We start from the raw sequence: 14,850 nt of genomic DNA on the forward strand, positions 1-14,850 counted from the left end.
GATAGATAGATAGATAGATAGATAGATAGATAGATAGATAGATAGATAGATAGATAGATAGATAGATAGATGTGCACACTCAGTCAATGAACACGTTCATTTATCCTTGTTAGCCTGTGACCCACGTCCCTCCAGTCTGACCCACCATCAGCAGAAACTGCACACACATACAGCTTTCTCCATTTTAATAATCGACCACCGGGAGTTACGCTCCCCTGTCAATGTTATCTATTTCCCTCCCAGAGACAACATCAGCATTTTCTCTGCTTTCTGCCATCTCATCAATACTCTGACCTCCGTCTGCCTACACCTGGGCCCGGTTAAGACAGAAGGACAGTGTAGTAGCTTAAAACATACGCAGGGCAACAAAGCCTGTTTAAGTGAATACACACTGATAATGCTTACAATAGGGTTATATTTAATTACAGGGTGACAGGAAAACCTTTAAACCTTTCAAAAGATTAGAGGGACCAAAGTGAGGATAGTAACTGTAGGAAGCTCATCAGTTATACACATCAATGACCTGGTTCAATAAGACTTGATCTAAACTTGTCCTGCTGTTAATATAGATTGAAATACCAAATTCAATCGATAAACCAAAGGCATGATAATTAATCTTCATTTTTTTGTTACCTAGGGACCTGCATTTGTCCTGTGCATAGATTCTGTACAATCTGTACAGTAGCATGTGACCCGAAACGCAACACATTGTCGACATCCCTTCAGACGACAGAAGTTGATTCAAACTGGAATGAGTGAGAAACCAGAAAAGGAAGTCGGTTTATTTTTCTAATCTAAGAGAATAGAGGATGTCTCTTCTTTTAGTGGGTATGAGAGGGATGTGATCATTTCCATTCGGTCAATATTACTCTGGCCGCGAGGGTGATAAAAGCTAAAATACCCTATCCAGAATGAACAAAAGTGAAACATGCAAATTAAAATGATCTACGGCTTTAAGATGAGTCTATTGTAAAACAGATTATATGGGCACTCAGGAAATGGAGATGATGTAAAACGTTGCTGCTACATTTTAAAAGGTTATTAAGCCTTTACAGTTAAGACTGGTGAATTTAATGTCTTCCTCGTTAGATGATGCTGTTAACTTAGGTTTGTTCATTGATAGGAATCATGAGTGCAATGTAAGAATGAGCAGCACTCAAAACAGATACTAGTATAAATGTTCAGCGTCATCATCATCACTACCATCTGACATCAGACATCTCACCAAAGAGAATCCCTACCAGCCGTCTATAATTTAGTATGGCCTTTCAAGGATGTTCTTATTATTGTAATTGTCCTTGACAGGTAAAATGTTCCTCGCCTCTGCAGTAGAGGAATAAACATAAACTCTAAGTATCACAGAATCGACTTTATCCTTCAGAAGCGGCAGTTGCAATGTTATATTTTTTGTAACTGAGGTAATTATACACATCAAAGTATCAAGGATGCATCCATACACCCAGATAACAATAGCATCATCACCTTCACAGCAGTGAATGGAAAATATGATCCCTGTAGCTAGGAGACCGTGTTATTGTTACAGAAGTGGATCTGCGGTGTTTCATTCATCACACCAGCAGGACAATAGATAGAGGATTAACAACACAAGCACCAAGTTATGTTTTGAACAGGAAAATGGCAAATAGCAATTTGCTAGTAGAAAGTTGTATGTATTAATTTGTGTGGACTTCTTCAAAAGAATCTGTAAATAAAATAAAAACCTTGAGGGACTTCTGTCGGCAAAAGAACCAATAAACAATCACAATAAAGATGAGAAAACAAAATTGAATGCGACAGACAAAGTGTGATTCCAGAAAGACTGAGAATTGGAGACTGGACAAGGAGTTAATAACAGCAGGAACACATAAGAGAGCTGAGAGAGCTAAGATAGATTGGAACAGACCAGGTGCACAAGTTAAGATCAGGGGGGAAATCAGCGGGAGAGTCAGAAGGAGAAGTAATTGCTTTCGTGCGTGTGTGTTCGGCAGAGTCGGTGTGTGTCGACTGTGATGCTGAGAAGAAACGTGTTCACTTATTCATGAAACAGATCTGTCCATCCATCCATTTATCCATTATCTATACTGCCTCTCCTCTCGGGGTCACGGGGGGGGGCGACTGGAGCCAATCTTAGCTGACATTGGGCGAGTGGCGGGGTACACCCTGGACAGGCCTCCAGTCTATCACAGGGCTGACATATGGTGGCAAACAACCACTCTCACCTATACAGGCAATTTAGAGTCTCCAATCAACCTAACCTAGACTCTGGGAGGAGGCCAGAGAAAAATCAGGTGGAGAACATGAAAACATCACATGGAAAGGCCAGACACGACCGACCCAGATCTATCCAATCCATATTTTAATTTATACCTCAGAATATATAGTCGGGTACAAAAGATCACTTTCCTGTTGAGCTGTGGTCCACAGTTAAAATAGTTTCTCCCTGTTGCTGAAAATATCAATTAAATAACACACTCGTGGATAAATGTTTCAAAATGCTTTGCTGCCACTGCTCAAAACAAGACAGGATAAATGTATTGAATATACAACTATGTCTGGTATAAGCTCCCAAGCTAACAGAGAGGTTAATACATCACATTCAATGAATATATTTTCAAGTCTGCCTGATACAAAGTCAACTCTTGGAAGTGACTAAATGGAAGTGACGTGGCTTGGAAAGGATACATATATTTCATTAGAGTGGTAAGTTGCTCTCTCATTCTTATTTTGTTCCCTGTTCTATTAGAGTCTAAATTGCGTTCCGCCTGAATCCCGGGTGTAAAACTCCCTGGAATGAAAACCAGCAGCAGAGAACAACTGGAACTGGAATCACAAGCTGTAGTTTTAAATGAACACCTAATGCATCAATGAGTTTATTCCTCACAGTGTTTTCAGATTGCAAATAGAGGAGTGCGCAATCTCCACAAAGGCTCATTGGCCACTTTATCACTATGTAATACATATACCTGCATCATTATCTAGATTTGCACCAGATTTCAGCTGATCATAGATATCAGCACTCAACACATGTCTGAGAAATTCACAAAATTCAGGCAATGTTAAAGAAAGTGAAAACCAATTACTGGAACTGCCCGATAAATCGAATCTGCTCCAAAATATATTGGGTTCTTCCTTGGCTCACACTCAACACTTCCAGCAAGTTTCAAGAAAATCTACCAGACAGACGGCAATGAAAACATAACCTCGGAGGAGGAGGTCATCAGCAATGTTGTCACACTATTTAAGCACTCTCCTTGCCAAGTGCTCAATATTAGTATTGCTGTAGAGGAACGGGGAGAGAAAACAAAATGGAAAAACAAACATGTCCGGGAAAAGATAACTGGAGAAAGAGAAATGGGATATGAGCTTTTTGTAGCTTCTAATGAATTTCTTACATTCTCTACATTCTCTACATTGTATAAAATAAACCTCCTTGAGAGATGCTGCCAGGAAAAAGGAAATGAGGGACGACAACACACGACGGCACCATTACGGTCATGCTGACACGCCTGACACCATTTCCCTGGTGTCCTTTGTTCTAATAAACGATCAGCATGTGTCTCGCCTGCTGCATAGTCCTGCATTAATGAGACATAATGCAGGTAATATCTCAGCACGATATTTTCCTCCTGATCGTATCTCTACTATGGGCTGTTTGTTAAAGGATGAGTGACGTATCAGTGGCATCAGTGCATGAACACTGATACCTTTGAGTTATTTGTCTTTAATGTTTTATGGCAGCTCTTGTGTGCACGTTGCATTTGTGGAGATGAAAATTTAAGAATACTAGTGTTGTGGCTGTTTGGAATGGGCTGTTTGCTGTGGTAACGCCGGTTGAAACTGAAAAAGGGACCTGCAGTAAGACTGGCTGCAGGATTCAGGAGCTGTGCCACCACCACCGCTGCACAAAGAGCTGTTCACCAGTTCATTTAAAGTTCGGAGAAGCTCAAATTAGTTTGCAGAGAACCCTGAACTATAGGGTCAGATGTCATGTCTTTGTTGGGAACATGGACCCAGCAGATGCTGCTACAGAGCAGAGGTCACCTGCCGATAAGATTAGCGGTTCTCGAGATATGCGTTCCAGGAATACAGCTTATATCTTCCCCTATGTTTCTATTGAAGTGGCCTCTCACTAGATCTTCTTTGCATTGTTTGCTTGTTAATTGCTTTAGCGGGTGGCTCCATAACCCCGAGGATAGGTTGTTCAAATCTCATCAGCAGCAGGTTGTAAGTGATGATCTCACCATTGCAGTTCCATTTATTTGGGAGCTCAACTTTAGAGCATTTGACTGTTTTTTCTTCTTCTTTTAATTACGAACTACAAGATGCTATTTAACGAGTGAACAAGCAGGTTTATCTTAGTGTCTCGGGCAGTGAAATACAGGCTCCTCCTCTGACTGCAGGGCACGATGACTGCAGCCTCCTGCCGTTTGACCGACCCCTGTATCTTTTCTTCACATCTTGATAAATGGTCTCCACACAGGCACAAGAAAAGGAGGGTCAGAGTGTCCAGCCTCCCGACCTGATACCTGAAGGGGGACAGTTTAACTACAATGGTTCCCTCTGAAGTGTCTCTTCCTGTTTGGCTCTCTTTTTTTTCTTGACTTTAGACTTCTTAGTGGACGAAGCACACGATCCAGCTCTTGGTATTCTGGCTGCTTTCACACCCTGGTTACTGTTACTGGCTTTGCTTCTTTCACATCACTACGAATATTTTATATTCAATTTCTTCCAACATCTATTTGATGACGTTTGATCACGAAACCCTAAACATGGCAGGTAGTCTTTGGTAGCAAAGTTTTATGGTCATAAGTATTCAGTCACACCTTTACTCTTGTGATGTGCTTAATCCAGTCAGGACTACTCTCAAATTATTCAGGCTTCTATATCACTCAGCCGTTAGTCCGCTAGTCCGTTAGAGTTTATTATGTCCAACATCCAGCACAGTAACCATTTTCTCCCCGGCACCAAAGATGAAAAGAAATATAAAAAGACAGATGAGGAAATGAGGTGTCGTTACGTCGGAGGAAGAATGGGACATGAATATCAAACAAGGAAGTTTGTGTGGGAAATGGAGAGAAAATACACAAGACGTCAACATCTTCGTCATCCATCAAAATTCAAGCATTTTCATCTTTATTATTTCAAAGAAGAACAAAGATCACACTGTTCTTTATTTTCTCTCTGCTGTCTCATATGCAAGAGGGGGACCTAATAAATATTACTGTGCACAAGTTGCTCCACTCGAATATCTTAAATGTCAATTACGCTGAATAAATATGCAGCTCCATTGCTTCACATAAGGTTTAACAACTAACAACCCTCACCCTGAGTTTGGTGATGGTTGATCACATATTGTGATCGGCTAGTGAGTTGTGTCACACACACAGCCAGCACACACTCATACACACAGAACAGGCCGGTAGAGAAACCTTCAGGTACGGTAAAAGCTTTTGTGATTTTTCGATGGTCCACTGGATCACCATTGTGGCAGCTAATGTGAATCTGAAAGAAGGAGAAAGTGAGAGAGAGAATGATGGAGAAAGAGAGGCTGCATATTTTGTCTTGTGCCAGTAAGAGGATGATGCTCAAACTTTAAGAAGTAAAATAACAACTTTAAACCTAGAAAACCTAAACGTGGCAGTCAGTGCTGATATTGTCGCATGTCACCACAAATGAATCAGTGTAAAAATATTTGGGGATTTTCGGGTCATTAAGAAACTGTGGTTGGGACAATTTAGAACCATGGTGGGCCACCACATTCTAGGCAATTGATGGGAAACATTGAGTAACCCAGGAGCATGCCACAAGCAACTCAGCACTATTATAACACACAGGCTACTCACACACTCAAACAGCCATTCAAGTGTTTAATGAATGTTTAAATACGATGGGTCTGAAATAGCGTTGGTGAGGAAAGCATGCATGAGACCAAAAATGCCTCACCTAGGAATAGAAGAAAATCAACACTGGAGCTCAGAAATAACTTCCCAAATAACACACAGACTTCACTGCCAGAAATATCTCCCATATTTCTACCTGCTCGTGTCTTTGTGTATTAGCTTCATTGTCTGCTTCACTGGAGTGCACAGAGACGTCGGTAAGGTTGTTGGTTGGGAGAATGGCGGAGGACGACGTGTGACAGCGGGGTGAGAGCTGGAACTAACGCACGGAGCAACAAGCACATGACATCCATTATCTCATGACGGGTCCCTCGGCACCTTTTCGTAACACGACATGAGATCCCACCACTTCTCATCAAAAAACTACAAACTCAAAAAGGTCTAGGTATAAAATCTAACCTTAACCCTAAAGATGGAACTATGAGCTGATTGATCAATTCGTTTATAGACAGGATGTCAATGACAAGACTTCTGGTAAATGAAAAAAGATATTTCAAGTCACCATTTGGGCTCTATAGCCAGTTTATATAAACTTTGCTTTTGAGATAATGTTTTATTCACACTATGGCTGGAAGCTTTTTCCAGGGACAGGATCCAAGGCTTTGTTGGTTGTAGTATTTTTTGATGGAGGTTATTAGATTCAGAGTTTTCATAAATTCTTGAGTTTTATAATTCATAAGGTTATAAAGTGCCTGCAGATTCATTTTTTCTATAAAGTTAAATTTGTATTACAGTTATTCTGGTCCTGACCGGAGAGGGGGCTGCATTAACATTGTGTGGAGTTGGAAGCAGAACGATCCAGAAGTCTGATAATCTCAACTACAATTTAAAGATGGAAATCAGAGGCATTTGTTAAAACAATCTCCTGCAGCACTAATTAGCTCTCCCTGGTTTTTGTCAATTCTGTCTCCCTTCACTTTTCCTATTCATCTCATTTGATGGTTATCGGATGAGAAAGGTGTGAATTGCCGCTCACAAGCAGCCTCAGCAGATTCTGCAGCGCTGCCATCACTCCTTCATCTTTCCATCATTTCCCATCCCTCGTTCCTTATCCTCTGCCCGGTCCCTTTCATCTCCGCAGGGAAAACAGGTAATCACCAGGAAGGAGAAAGACACGGCACACACACATAGCAAGTGTAGGTGTGTGTGTGTGTGTGTGTGTGTGTGTGTGTGTGTGTGTGTGTTGTGTGTGTGTGTGTGTGTGTGTGTGTGTGTGTGTGTGTGTGTGTGTGTGTGTGTGTGTGTGTGTGTGTGTGTGTGTGTGTGTGTGTGTGTGTGTGTGTGGTAGTTTTTCCTTATGCATAAACTTAGTAAAATAAATTCAATAACTCTGGGGCCAAACTGTGGCAATCATAGTGTGTGTGTGTTTGTGTGAATGTGTGTGCGCAAATGCTAATGTCCATGTCCAGCCACCACAACCGTTAATGAGGCAGGGCCTCAGCCAGTTTTCCCTCCTCTCTCCTCTCCCTCTCTGGAGAAAAACACACAATCACATAATGGTCCACCAGGATGGTGTGAAAAAGAGAGGAGCAGAAAAAAATGGCGACTGGATACCGGTGGGAGGCGAAGGAGAGGAGATGGAGGGTGTGGATGCAGAGAGAACTGTAATAATTGGTCAGTGTGGGCCCGAGGAAGACGAAGCCACAGGAGGATAAGTGAACGTTTAGATACAGGAGCACGAAGCATGTGAAAATACAGTGCCCATAGTGGGCCGCAGTCCCAGTGGGAGCCAGAGGAGAGTGGGTTTACTGTCCACCACACTTTCCTGTTCTCTAGAATAAGGTAATATACATAATGTGCCCTTTATTTATGATTTTCTCACTCTTGATTTTATCTTTGGAGAAATGAAAAGGAAAGTGTCATGGGAAGGGAAACAAAGCGAGGGAATCGCTGGTGTTGTTTATCATTGAATTGCTCTCGTAATGAGAATCGAATGGGGGCTGGCACGTTGCTATTATGCTTCTTGGCAGGGGCGTCCGTGTCTGTGAGCATGCACTATAATCATGTGCGCACAATCCCAAGTGGCCAGTACATGTTAGAGCCTCCAGTTAGGAGTGTTGGCTGTAAGCTAACTGACAATTGCAGAAACACAGACACTGTCGCTGCCAGGTGTGTTGAGGAGGTAATAGTCAGCGGGGCAGACCGGCGGCCGGCGGCCAGCGGCTTCGGGAGCGACCACTGGAGAGAAAATGAGGAGCAGCCTCAGGTGGAGTCTGTCTGAGGGGCCAGCTCAATATCTGCTGCTGTTGTTTATCCCATTCCCCTCTGTCCCCTCGCACGGCTTTGCATTCTCCGAACAGTTTAGCTGTTTACCTACTTTACTCGCTCTCCTTGTCCTGCCTGCTCGTGTTCACACCCATTTCCAATTCTCTGCATTTTTCTCTATCTTGTTTCGAAACACTCACTCGCATCTCCCTCCGTCTCCCCCCTGCAGCTTCGCTACGATTTAATCCCCCTGCAGGCCTCCTCCAAAAGAGACCGACAATCACATGTGTGTTTATCGTCTGTGTCTCCTGACAGGATCCAGATACTAGAACCCTGGACACACACAGTCTCAGGGTGATGAGATACTCAGCACATGATGGACACGTTGTTATTTATCATTTATCACAGTGTAAATAAAAGAACTGCCAGTGCAGCAGCAGAGAGATTAAAAATTTAAAGTTCACATTCAAAGGGATTGTGCTTTGTGAATCTGTATTGTTTCCACGAACGTTCCTCATCTTATAGGTTTTTGCAGATCAGACTAAAATCCAGGTAATGAGGCTCTGACACAAATTTTGGAAGCTGTTTCTATTGTAGCCCCAAGACAAAAAGCCTGATTCACTGTGTTATTCATAGTTTTTGTTAGATCTAATAAATGAATCTGATCTGTTTTGAATAAATCTTAAATTTTAAATAACTAAAAGTGAAGATCAAGTACGAGCATTTTAATCTAATTAGTGTTTTGCTGCCAGGCCCATGATTACCTCTGCCAAAGAAATTATGTTTTCACTGTCGTAAGTCTGTTAAGCAGGATTACTCAAACACTACTAAAAAATCTAATTGCAAAGCGCATCTAGATAAATGGGCAGATCAGATTTTTCACTTTCTTTAAAATGGTCTGATAGTTTTAATACTTTAAGCCATTTTAATATCTGTTATTTAAATGATACCTAATTTTCTTCTGCACGCTCAATTATTAGATATATATTAGTATATATATTATTATTATATTATATTTCATTAATTAAATCCAAACTATTTTATTTCACCACACCTGCTTGAATGGGGCAAACCCTTAATCCACCAGACCTTTGACAAATCATCTTTTACACTGGGAACACACACAGACACACTCAGCTCTATAAATGTCATTGCTCTGGTTTGAGTGTGACCAAATGCGTCTGTGTTCTGTCAGTGGCGATACTGTTGACATTTAATGTTGTGAATAGGAACGTTGTGTATATGTTCACCTCGGCTTTTCTCCGCACTGATAAAACTGGCCTGTGTTTTTCATAGCAACACCACATGTTTGTTTTACTGTACCGAGCCCGAAGATGAGCTAAAGGTAGAAGTCACAACTAACCTCAATTTACTTTATACCCAATAATAAACTTATTCAGCAGTTTATTTTTTACGAGAGTCTAAAGTCCCTCTGCATTTTATTTTTTTCCCCCGTACTACCTCATTGTCACCTCTGTCTTTTGTTCACTGAGAAGAATAAAAGTCACAGTCAAAGTCACACACTGTGGTGGAAGGAGCACTCGGCAGCACAATGGTCCATCTCTCGAGGCACTAAGCACTGCACATTGTAATTTGAAATCCCTTTTTCTCACTTCCTCCCTCTGCACTGTTCATCCTGAGGTGAATCTGAAGTGCACAGTAAAACTGTACTTTAAAATAAAGCAGAAGTCCCATAGTAGTTTTCTCTCTGCTCCTTGTATGAAGTAGTTGGCAATGTCTTATGCATTCATGATTTTGAAGTTAAAGACACAATTCTTCATTAATAAAATATAAGAAATCACATGAATATATTTTACTATATATAGTGTGTACTTAAATCATCAAATATTGTCTTTTGACTTTAATGAAACCCATTAATGTTGCGTTATTATCCAGGAAAGAGGAGAGGATTCCCATGTGTGTTAACTAGTTTGCTTGTGTGTGTGTGTGTGTGTGTGTGTGTGTGTGTGTGTGTGTGTGTGTGTGTGTGTGTGTGTGTGTGTGTGTGTGTGTGTGTGTGTGTGTGTGTGTGTGTGTGTGTGTGTGTGTGTGTGTGTGTGTGTGTGTGTGTGTGTGTGTGTGTGTGTGTGTGTGTGTGTGTGTGTCGTTGGGTGTGTTAGGTGAAAGTGTGTAACCCAGTGTTGGAAAACAAGTAGACGTTTGTATTACATCCCCCCCCTCAGACCCCTGCTAGCTCATGAAAAATGAATGAAGGCCTGTGTGCGTGCTTGTGTGTGTTTGTGTGTCCATGTGTCGATCTCAACATAGGCTGATCAGCCATTCTGTTAGATCTTCTACTCAATGAAAGGGACTGCACCCCCACTGAGAAAACTGTGTGTGTGTGTGTGTGTGTTATTTTATATATCGACATCCTCTTGTAGATGTTGTTTATCTGCAGCAATGAAAATGTTCCTTGAAACTTCCTTCCTAGTTGTTAAGGTAGCATTAACCTTTCCTTCTTCTCTTCTCCATCATGTGTCTCCATCTCTTAGAAGTACAACCTCTCGCAGAGCGGTGGCCAGAGTGACAGAAGAGCACATGACGAGGGCGAACGGCTTCACAGCAGCATCCTGACCGGTAGCCTCGCTCCTGCACCCGACCACGCGCCCGGCAGCACCAGCGAGCGGGCATCAGAAGGAAGGAAACGTGCGACCGCCCCTCCTGCAGGCATGGTAATGAGCTCTCTTCTGCAGATTCGCTGGTGTGAGTGTGTGTGTGCGTGTGCTTCTCGGGTGCCACCGTGCACGTGGATCCACAGTCATGTAAGGAAACAGCCTCCAGACTGTGGGTGTTGAGAGTTCAATCTGATAACCCTGCACTAGACATGACAACTAAGAGAGAGAGCGAGGTAGATGCCTGATAAGAGCTGGTGCAGACGAGAGTGTGTAGCTTTGCGTTTTGGAGCAGTAGACGTCAGCTGAGAACTATATGTTATCATAGAGGAAAGCGAAGAGGGAGAAGACAGAGGAATGAAAGACATGGAGGAATATAAGAGGGGAAAGAACAGTGAATGGAAATAGAGGAAGAAAGAGAAGGAGGGTGATGTTGAAAAGAAGGAGAGTGGAGATTATAAGAGGGAGAGAAAAGAGCAATTTAATTGCAATTGGTTCTTCATTTAGTTCTTAGATGTCTTTCTTATATGGTCCCTAAGAATTTATTCTCTACAGTATACTCATATTCCTATAGCAGGATAAGTAGTAATTACCTCCGCCGAGGAGGTTGTCTTTTGTCTGCGTTTGTTTGATATTTAGCAGGATTATGCTAAATCTAAATGACGGATTACCACAAAACTTGGTGGAAGGATGTGGTTTGGACCAGGGAAGAAGCTATTTAATTTTGGTGTGGATCTCAATCGGGGTGGATTGTGATGAAAACATCAGGCATGTTTAGTTGACTGATATTTATGAGTGTGCACAATTTAGTGCAGATCCAAATAAAAATTAATTTGTGGTGAATTTAAATATGGTTTCTGTTGGGGACTGTTGGGCCTTGGCAGAGGTATGCACTCTATTGAGTGCCATGCAAGTTTATCCATTGGGTTTGTTAGATCTCTTTCTTCTTACTTGGTCCACAAACATTAATAAGATATGGAATTAAAGTTATACATCCCACCTGTTTTCATTTGTTATATGTAAAAAAGAAGGATAGATGACAAATTAGAGCAGAAATTACTTAACTTTTCTTTACAAAACAACACTAGAGGCGTGTTATGTGAGGAAGAAGATGCAGGAGAAAGAACAAGGGCTGTTTTGGAAAAAGAGGAGTAGACGGCTCCAAAGATCAAAGAGAGCAGTGAAGGCAGAGAATGACAAGTGGGGGCAGATAAGACCATTATAACATAAATGATGGACAGAAACATGAGGGATGAAAAGAGGAAAGGATATGGAAAGCAAAAGGAGAAGCAGAGAGTGGGAAAAGAGAGAAGGGAGGTGAAGAAATGAGAGAGAGGTAGCTAGAAAGCGAGAGAGGAGGGGGAGAGAAAGAGAAAGAATTGATTAATGGTCTTGGCCTGTGACAGTAGGAGCTTTTCCCCAGGAGAGAGGGGGGGGGAGAAGAGCAGAAGATGAATTATTAAAAACTAGAACAAGAGGAAGAAGGAGGAGGAGGAGGAGGAGAAATCAGCACAAAGAGGAAGATAGTAGAAGAGTGGTTCGTTTGGGAGGATGGGAGAACGCAGGGAGGAGAGGAGAACGGAGAGGAGGTGGGGGAGGAGCAAATTGAATGACGGAGAGAGATTGAAAGAAAACAAGACATTGCTGAAGGTGCTGAGGTTGGACATTGCAGAAGAGGATACATGGTGGTGCTCATAAATAACCAAGGGTAATGAGACGAGTGTGTGTGTGTGTGTGTGTGTGTGTGTGTAGCAGCTAGTCTTCAGTTATGGTGATGCAGCAAATACTGTGGGTGACCTTGGTGAGGGTGTCACCGCGTGAACCGCTTCTTATATCGACTTTGCTGTGAGCTCTCTGTATTTAATGGATACACATGTCCACAGTATGTCTGCGTCTCCATGCGCATTCATCACATCATTAGTTTAAGACGTCTTTAGGAAACACTGCAGAAGTCTGAAAAGTTTTTTTGTTTTTTAATATAAAATACTCATATGAGATGTAACTGAATTTATTCAACAGCTTTTGTCAAAGCAAGAAAACATATTTCATAGAGTGTTCCCGCTCTGTAATATTACATCATTTTATGTTTGTTTTATTATGTTCTGGGAGTCTTCGGTTTTTTTCCAGTCTAATCAGATTTGACTTTTTAATGTGAATTCTCAACAATTTCTTACTATTTATCAAAAAGACGATTAAGCTTTACTGAGCTGCCAGTTTTTTTAATGAAGGTTTGGAGGGATGTTCAGGGTCACAGCGTCGTTCTCGTAATATAGTAAACGAGTTTCCAACCTAAAGTTCAATGCGCTAACATCATATTAAGATACTGTGAGCTGTAAATTCACAGCTTCTTCGCTGAAGACAGAAGGAAATGTTTCTTTTCTGCAGCTGCCTGCACCAATCGCAGACATCTTCACCAAGCAGACAGGACAATGGGTAGAAGGATTTTCCCCCTGGAGAGCAGTGTGAAAGTAATGAGCGCTTACTCTGCAATTAAATCTGGGGTATGAGATGCCATCAGAACTGCACATTGACAAAAAAACTAAATGAAACTTGAAGGCACTGAGTAGGGCACAAACCTCCTCCAAGCTCATCAGTCTTCTTAAAGTCAATCAAGCTGCGCCAAACTGCACACACTCAGATATCAGTTCCCTAAATATGCCAGATTCAAGATCCATGAATTATTCCCTGGGATTTTGGGGAAAATGGGAAAAACGCCCAATCTCACAACCTTAAAGAAAGTGGGAACATTTTGATGGGTTCTTTCTTGGCCCGTGTCCCATCATTCCACCAGGTTTCATTCAAGTCTGTGTTTTCATTTTTAGCATTATCATACTGACAACCACACAAACCAACCAGCCAACAAACAAACAAACAAACAAACAAACCGACAGGGGTGAGAATAGAACCAAGACAGGCTGGGAATTTCACAGACACTGATGACGTGTCCTATATGTTGTCCTGCATTATAGTCTTCCATGTATCTCCCTGTTGTCTTTTGTTTATCAGCTTAGTTGAAAAGTCCAGTTTGGCACCGGCGGCCTGTCTGTTGTTTTGCCGCCAGATTATGAAGCCACAAGGGCGCTATTGCTGCTATATGTTGCTGTCGTGTGTGTGTGTGACTGAGCGCATGTGGTAATTTAAAAGACAGCAAGAGAGAAAAAGAGAGAGACAGAGAGCACAATAGAATAGGATATAGCGGATTGTGGCAATCCGGCCTGCCAAGCAGAGTGCAGATAAATCACAGGATGAATTTTTAATGAAATCTCCCCAAGGCTGCTGAATGTTACAGAGACGCCACAGGGTTCTTTTTTCCCCAGTGTTGTTTGTCCCATCACTCCCTGGCCTGTTTTTGATGGTTTCCGAATTTTTGTTTCTTCCTTTTACTCTGTACTCCAATGAAGCCGTGTGACTTTTTCACAAACACCACTTCTAAGGTGCTTTTTGCCTGGTGTTTATCGCCCGTGCGTTTTACTATGAGGGAGCTGTGGCCTGTTTTGTCAGCGTCGGCACTAACAAACCTTTGTCTCTGCAGCAGCTGGCAAAAAATATTAAAAATCCTATTTTTCTTCATCTTCCTTCTCATATCTCATCTCCTTCTGCCGATTGCTCACCTCTGTCGACCTTATTTGTTTGCATCCTCCACATCCTCATCTCTCATTCTCTCCACACAAAGCCCCATATCGCGTGTTTTATCATCCAAGCACTCAGCATACACTTAAAGCTCCCGTCTCATTAAAAGTAAGACCACACAAACACAAGTGCGATGCTCTGAAATGATAGCGAATAGGTTATTTTGTGAAAGGAAACACTTCTCATGCAAAGACACAGGTGTAAGGTATCCGTCAATCACAGCTGATATTGTTCCAGCGAGATTGTCCTTGGCGTAGGGTCGTGAAATTTCGAGCAGATGGTCACAGAGAGACAGGAAGAGGCTGAGAGAGACGAGCGGCAGCGGAGAGGAACAGGACGTCACTGGAATCTGCTGCTACTGAAGGGAAGTAGCTGCCACTGACAGGGTCTCACCATAACACCTCCAAGTGACATGGTTTTACTGCAGAGCACTGAGCAGAGGGTGATGGATAGAAGTAGTGGATCCATGCGTGTTGTCTTTGCTTGTATGTGTTTTACGTGTC

At 42.1% G+C, this 14,850-nt stretch overlaps 1 protein-coding gene across 6 annotated transcripts in view; it reads left to right on the forward strand.

Moving 5' to 3' along the window:
- The window catches only part of LOC118125960 (spermatid perinuclear RNA binding protein), a 79,623-nt gene that overhangs the window by 33,351 nt on the left and 31,422 nt on the right, over positions 1-14,850 (forward strand). For all 6 annotated transcript variants that reach the window (XM_035185069.2, XM_035185068.2, XM_035185067.2 and 3 more), the window contains one exon: positions 10,598-10,777. In XM_035185069.2, the coding sequence (XP_035040960.1) occupies positions 10,775-10,777 (3 nt within the window). In that variant the 5' untranslated portion in view covers positions 10,598-10,774. The remainder of the gene's footprint in view (positions 1-10,597; positions 10,778-14,850) is intronic.

This window comes from Hippoglossus stenolepis, chromosome 18 (assembly GCF_022539355.2).
Source record: "Hippoglossus stenolepis isolate QCI-W04-F060 chromosome 18, HSTE1.2, whole genome shotgun sequence".
Classification (NCBI taxonomy): Eukaryota; Metazoa; Chordata; class Actinopteri; order Pleuronectiformes; family Pleuronectidae; genus Hippoglossus; species Hippoglossus stenolepis.